General features: G+C 40.7%; 1 protein-coding gene and 1 pseudogene across 1 annotated transcript in view; one reads left to right on the plus strand and one right to left on the minus strand.

The window, feature by feature from the left end:
- Positions 1 to 206: 206 nt before the first annotated feature.
- LOC110287610 (vomeronasal type-2 receptor 26) overlaps positions 207 to 6,995 on the minus strand; it is a gene marked incomplete at its 5' end in the record, with an annotated part of 20,395 nt that continues 13,606 nt past the window's right edge. Inside the window, one exon of the mRNA XM_021154181.1 lies at positions 207 to 1,099. Coding sequence (XP_021009840.1) covers positions 207 to 1,099 — 893 coding nt within the window. The remainder of the gene's footprint in view (positions 1,100 to 6,995) is intronic.
- Positions 3,631 to 3,746, plus strand: LOC115030262 (annotated as a pseudogene).

Raw genomic sequence — 6,995 nt, forward strand, 5'->3', positions numbered from 1 at the left:
ANAAGCCATATATAGTTGGCAATTACCTAATCTGTGTTGGCTTGGTTCACTGTGTCTAGTTGGCTCCAAGGATAACAGGGAAAGGTGATTAAGTTGCAGATGCCATTGTTTGGAGAAATGTATTGACTACACATGACANGTTTGAATATTCCAGCATAGTTCATTTTATACAAATCACAATATATTCCTTTGTCTTAAGGAGGAAGTCATTTAAAGAACTTCTTTCTTGAATGACCACCTGACCTCAGTAGGATCACATAGCATTTGGGAAGAAATATACATCCCAGTAAGCCAGCACTGGAGGCTAGAATTGAAACAATTTCCACGGCCACCATGGTTTTGCCTTTCGAGCTCAGGTAAGTGGGTACAAAAGAAATCCACACACTGCAGAAAACCAGCATGCTGAATGTGATTGTTTTTGCCTCATTGAAGCTGTCAGGTAGCCTTCTAGCCAGAAAAGCAATAAGCAAACTGAGACTGGCCAGAAAGCCCAAGTACCCTAGAACACAATAGAAAGCAAGGGTGGACCCCTCATTACACCAGAGTATGATTTGCCCAGACTCTGAGTGCATGTCAACATCAGGAAAAGGGGGATATGTTCCCAGCCAGACTGCACAGATGCACACTTGAATGATGGAACCACAGCATACTATGGCATTTGAGAGTCGGGTCACCATCCCCATTTTTAAGATGCTTCCTGGTTTGATGGCTTTGAAGGCCACAACCACAATGAAGGTTTTTGCCAAGATAGCAGAAATGACAACGGAAAATACAATCCCAAAAATAATTTGTCTCAAGACACAAGTGACTGTTCTGGGTTGACCAATGAACATTAGTGAGCAAAAGAAACAGAGCATTAGAGAAATGAGGAGGAGATAACTGAGATTTCTGTTATTTGCTCTGACAATGGGTGTTTCTCGATAGCAGATAAATAATCCTAGAATCATAGCTGAAAAGGCAGATAAACTAATGGCCAAGGAAACAAGAACAGTTCCCAGTGGATCTTCATGGGCCAAAAATACCATAATTTTAGGGAGACACTGATTCCTCTGTTTATTTGGATACTGATCTTTAGGACACTTGATACATTGATCCATATCTGAAAGGAAAGTAGATTGTTTTATTACATTCAACTGGTCACTCTCCAGATATACCTATAGGACATATATTTTGTGCAGAGCAATTTTTGAGTTCTCAAGGAAATATCCCTGCTTATATTCACTAAACCATAATATTGAAAACCAACAAATGAATAAGTTAATTTTTTCATGAGAGAATAATACAGATATACTTTATCCATAATATATTCAGAAAATGAGTGGACTTGAACAATGAGAGTATCAGAAATGTAGAAATAATGTTGAGGGGAAATCAAACAATATGAAAATTATATTTGATTACATATTAAAGGAAAATAGAGCTCATTTTGAAGCTCACTGTTTTTCTTTTTGTTCTTTTTGTTTATTAAAAATTGTTTATTACTTGAGAACATCATATTTGCATATCATATGTTTTGATCAGGTCCACCACCAATTTCTTCTCCCTGCAACTCCTTTTCTCTGTTCCTTCAACATTTCTTTTCTCCCAACTTTACTTGCTTTTTTTTTTTTTAGTCCACAGAGTTCCCTTAATGCTGCCTGTATGCATATCAATATAGGCCCATCTACCATAACATAGGCAACCTATCAGGACCACATATCTGAAAAACAAGCAAGCAAGCAAGCAAGCAAGCAAGCAAGCAAGCAAGCAAGCAAGCAAACAAACAAACAAACTTTACCCTGTCTCTCCAGCTTCCATCAACTGCCAATAGCTTCTAGGTAGGGGTGAGAGTTTCTGATCTTGTCCCCCATCCATAATGGGATTTTATCTGGCTTGATCTGGCTTGATCTAGTGCATGCCTCTGTGAGTTTATGTGCTCACTAACCCTTCCATGTCTGANAAGTTCTCCTTCCCTACCGATATCCTCTATCTGGCTCTTATGATCTTTCTGCCTTTTCTTCTACAATGATCCTTGGTACTCCTATCCCTGTAAGNTCTTGGCTGTTATTATAAAAGGTGCCAGGAGACATCTAGGAGATGCCAAGAACTAGCACGAGACCCTTTGAGATGATTTCACCATGAACTGTAAAGTCAATATTGGATTTGCCCTTCTAGGCAAGACTGAAGAAATTATATATGAGGAAAACTTCCTGCTATTAATATGCTTTTCCTGCTGTTATGCATGCATACAGAGGCACAAAGTCACACACACACACACACAAATCACCATTTGGTGAGATTTCTGCACATAACAAAGATGTACTCTCTTGTAGTGATTCTATACAGACAAATAGATGATTCCTTAATTCTTAATGATTCTGCAAGAATCCCTAAATTTTTACTAGTAATTTTGAAGCCCCATATAATAGGACCTCTATTAAGTCTTCTCTGATATTAAAACTACAATAAGAACTCTGCCAGTCTTCAAGTGTCACCAGTAAATTGATTCTGAGTTAGTAAAACAGNTTACCAAGTGCCATGAAAAGTGAANTAATGATTTAGTGTAGGTCCAAGGACAGAAAATAAAATATTTACTTGGTTTGTCTATACAAAACTTCAATAATAAATTAGTCACAAAATTATGGATTTTAAATTTCAATGAACCTATACTACTAGTGACAAATAATATATGTTGCATTTTAATGAATACATTCATAAACTATCTCTGTTGTAATCTTAGTCAAATGATGATTTGAATTTATGTTTGTATTTTTAGTGAACTTCTGGGAAACAGGACTTGGTTGGANAAACCCAGCAATCTNTTTCCTAGAAACAGTGAAAACACTAGGAATGAATACCTTGGAGGTCATTATTACANCAAAGCAGGAGGAGAGAGCAAGATAGGAAGNAGGNCAGCAGAGTAGAATAAGTTAGAAATTAAAAGGGAACTTAGAAATTAAAAGGGAAATTAGAAATTGGGAAGAACTTTTTGAAGAGAGAATCTTTGGAGGAGAGAATATTTTGGAGAAAAACTTAGAAATAAAATTAAAATCACTTTTCAGAGTGTCCCTTTTTCTTCCTGAGACATTCAGTAGCTGTCTGGGAATCCCAGCCTCCAAGTTCCTGCAAAGATAAGAACAAAGGCTAATTTACCTAATCCCCATAATGCATAAATAAATGCATTAGGATGATAGATATATTTTCTCAGAATTACTTAGCACAATGGGATTATCACACCCAATTAAACTCTTGATTTTCAGTAACTGTAAGCTTGCCCACTTGCAAACTGCCTTTTCAAAATTATTATCTTAATGCATAGCACAAAAATATTGCTCCAGATCATGAAAAGTATAAGTATTGAAGTTCAAGGATAATGTACTTNAATACTTGGTAGATGTTAACCTACGAAGAAAAAGAGATTCAGTCATAAAACTTGGAAACATCAAGGTTTCTGCTAACGGCACAATAAATACTGCCCTGTGGTGAAGAAAGATTGCTATAAGCATACTAGGTAAAACTAAAGGCATTTTNAAAAAGATGGTATTCCTAGAGAGTATGAGGTAGCCATATTTTCTTGTCTTGTCATCTATCAATGTACTGCTCCTCTGAGAAAATGGCAGTAACTGAAGTTCATCAGTGTGCAGAGTAAGGCTTGCTCCTGGAAGGTTTGCAGGTGTGGCTGTGTGTCACACCTGCATCAGTAGCTGGTAGAGAGGAGAGATGCAAAAGCTACCTTCAGTATTCTGACCTATGATTAGTAGCCTAAAACTCTCTGAACAAAGAGAGCTTGAGGGACCACCAGTGCTACAGAGACCCAGTGGCTCCAAGGACCGGAAACAAATCAGAGACTAAAAGAACTCTTTCTGAAACTGAAGGCCACAGTCATGATGAGGAGGAAGACTAAGATGACCACCAGACTGGTGCCATTGTGCCTGGACAGGTGGCTAGCCTGGGGCAGTGAAGTGATAATGAGTCGGGCACTGTGCAGGGCTGGGGAATAGAGGCACACCGTGCCAGAGATGATGCTTGCCTACCACCATAAAGCATGAGCAGGAAATTGCTCTGCAGAACACCCCTGAAATGAACTTAGACACTCACAGGCCCAGGGCACCACAAAGAGGAANGATTAGGTGGTGAAGAAATGGAAGAGACTGATAAAAATAGCTGTGAACATAATGATTTTAGGCAGAACTGGAAACTCAAAGGGAATGAGAAACAACCATCAGGAACAAGGTGTTGCCACCTTGTACTATGATTGTATCCACTGCTGCCAGTGGAGGCCACATAGAGTTGTATGACACTGCAGCAGCAGGAGTCTGTTATCAAGGCCAGGTTGATGTCCTTGGTCTGGACTGCCACCAAGGGACATGTTGATGTCCGAGGGCTGTGCAAAAATGGCCCCACCCCTTACCTGGACATTGTGTGAGAGCTGGCCCTGGGGATATGAAAGCAGTAGAGCTGATTCCACCCCCTGGTCAGATTTAGTACTCAGGAGTGTTGGCCCTGCACACCTCTGGAGTTACAGGTGTATCATGTACAATACCATGAGAGACCTAGCCATTCCTCTTGTCTTTATGCAATGGAGTGGATGAGGTAGAAATACCCTTCTTCTCCTTTATCCTTCACCAACTATAGCACACAGGATAAAGAGCCCTGTACCACCCGTTGGCAGCACACCAGAGCTGACCCTGGTGTGGTGGGGGTGAGGGCATTGCTGCACCAGCCCCAAGGGCTTGACCAATGCAGAATGGCCAGCACTATCTTCCATGAAGTGACACTGGTGATGGAGAGATGACCTCTTCATTGTCCCTTCCCACCTACAGCAAGATCATCAGAGCAGGCCCCAAGATCATCAGAGCAGGAGAGCTGTCCATACCCAATACCTGCTGCAGCACTCCTGAGAGAACGTCCTGAATTTTGCCTGGTCAGCACAGTAGAGCTGGAGCTTGNTGAAGGGGTTGCAGGTGAGACAACACCGAGTCATGAGTGTGGGAGAGCCAGGCCTGCCTCTTATCTGTTGGCTGGTGGTTCTGACCGAGGACAGACTCCCTCCTACCTTTCCTTGTCCCTTGATATCTATGGCAGGTAGAAGAGCTGGCTCTGGGATTATGAGAGTGTGAAAAGTGGCCGTGCCCCTCACCAGCTGCNACACTTGGGATAGCAGTTCCTGAATCTCACCTGAGCAGCAGGTTAGAGCTGGCTCTCCTAGTAGGAGGTGCTAGTGACCTGACCCCAAGGGCATAAAAGCAGAAANCCTGGTGGGTTACCATCTCAGATACTTTTCAGGTCCAGATTCAGTGCTTTAAATTTGCTCATTCCCACCTCTACCCACTATGAACTGTGGAGTACATGAGGGGCTGGTTCTACATATCCACAACTATAGGAACTCCTGACATGGGANAACATCAGGATATCTGAGAGGATTCCAAGTGGGGTTCTAGTATGTATAGAATAGCAGCATCCAGAAGCTCAGAGCAGACCAACATGTTATTGTAATGAACATTGGCAAACAAAAACGTATGGACATATGGGTATACCATAGGATTCACTGTGACACATTACTGCATCCACACAAAAAGAGTGTTTTGTTTGGGGTAGGGGAGGTTGCAAGGTTAGAGCATGGACATAANGGGATGNAAAGATGAGTGGGNTTGGGGTGTATGATGTGAAATTCACAAAGAACTAATATAAAGTTAATTTTAATAAAAAAAAGTACAAAAAACAAGGACTTGGTGGTGGTTGACTATAAGCCCAACACTCAGGAAGTAGTTAGTCAGGCCTACCACTCCTTTGGTACCAAAAAAAGCAAAGAACATTATTTTACATAGACTTTGGTAAGTAAAGATTTCATTCAGGACAATAAAATGGTCATGATGAAACTCCTGCTTTGAAACAGATGTGAGATGTGAAGTAAGGATACAATAGAACTGGTAGAAAGCATTGCTGCTGTTCTCTGGGGAGGCTTTGCAATTAGAATTATTTTGAGGAAGAAGTGAGAGCAGGGCCGTCAGAGGACAGTGGGCAGAGCATCCTGCACATCACTCACAGCCCTCTAGGATATCTCAGTGCTTGGTTGTACAATGACCTCATGCTAGCTTGCCATANCAGGGGATGCATGAGAGCTCCCACAAGAATCAAAGTAATTCCAAAGGAAACTCTTAAATCATATGGGAAATATTTATTTAGAAATGAAAAAAATATTTATGGAGTTTATGCTACACACCATCAGAAGTGTCTCAATCACTGGTCCCAGAGTCCCAGGGTCCCAGTAAAGGAGTGCTGCATCTGCCATTAATGTCACTCTGATACAATGTTTTTAGCAGTTCCTCTCATTTGACAAGTTTGTATTTTGTCTCAGCTGTCTCTAGGTTGAATGACCATAGCAATTTATATAGTTTCTCTGAAGTTTAATTTCCTTGTGAACAAAATATTAGTTGTTGTTAGTATTTATTTTAAGCATGAAATAAAGGCACACATTAAAATGCATCTCATAGTTTAGAGTATATAGGGAGCACTAACTGTTTATAGTATACAGAGAACACTGACTTTACTCATTAATACTGCTACTGCTGCAATAGAACCATTAGGAAAAAGCAGGGGTACAAAGAAAAGAAACTAAACTCAATGCAGATGTTCAGAAGACAAAAGCTGGGCCAGATGCAGGAGCACACTCTTGTGGTATTAGTCATGCAGGAGACTGAGTCTAGTGGATTGCTGGACTCCAAGACTTTGACTAGTCTAGGCAGCATAGCAAATAAAACAAACAGATAAACAACAGAAACAAAAATGACTGGGTTGAAATCAAGATTTTCGTTTATTTTTTTGCTTTGCTTTTCAAGACAAGGATTCTCTGTGAAGCCCTGGCTGCCCTGGAACTCACTCTGTGGATCAGGATGGCCTTGAACTCAAAGATGCACATGCACATACTGAGAGTTGAGATTCAAACACTTACAACCTTCACCCAGTAAGAACATTTTTTAAAGTATCGAGAGTTAGCTACATTGCTATGCACACTC

This window comes from Mus caroli, unplaced genomic scaffold, assembly GCF_900094665.2.
Source record: "Mus caroli unplaced genomic scaffold, CAROLI_EIJ_v1.1 scaffold_17266_1, whole genome shotgun sequence".
Classification (NCBI taxonomy): domain Eukaryota; kingdom Metazoa; phylum Chordata; class Mammalia; order Rodentia; family Muridae; genus Mus; species Mus caroli.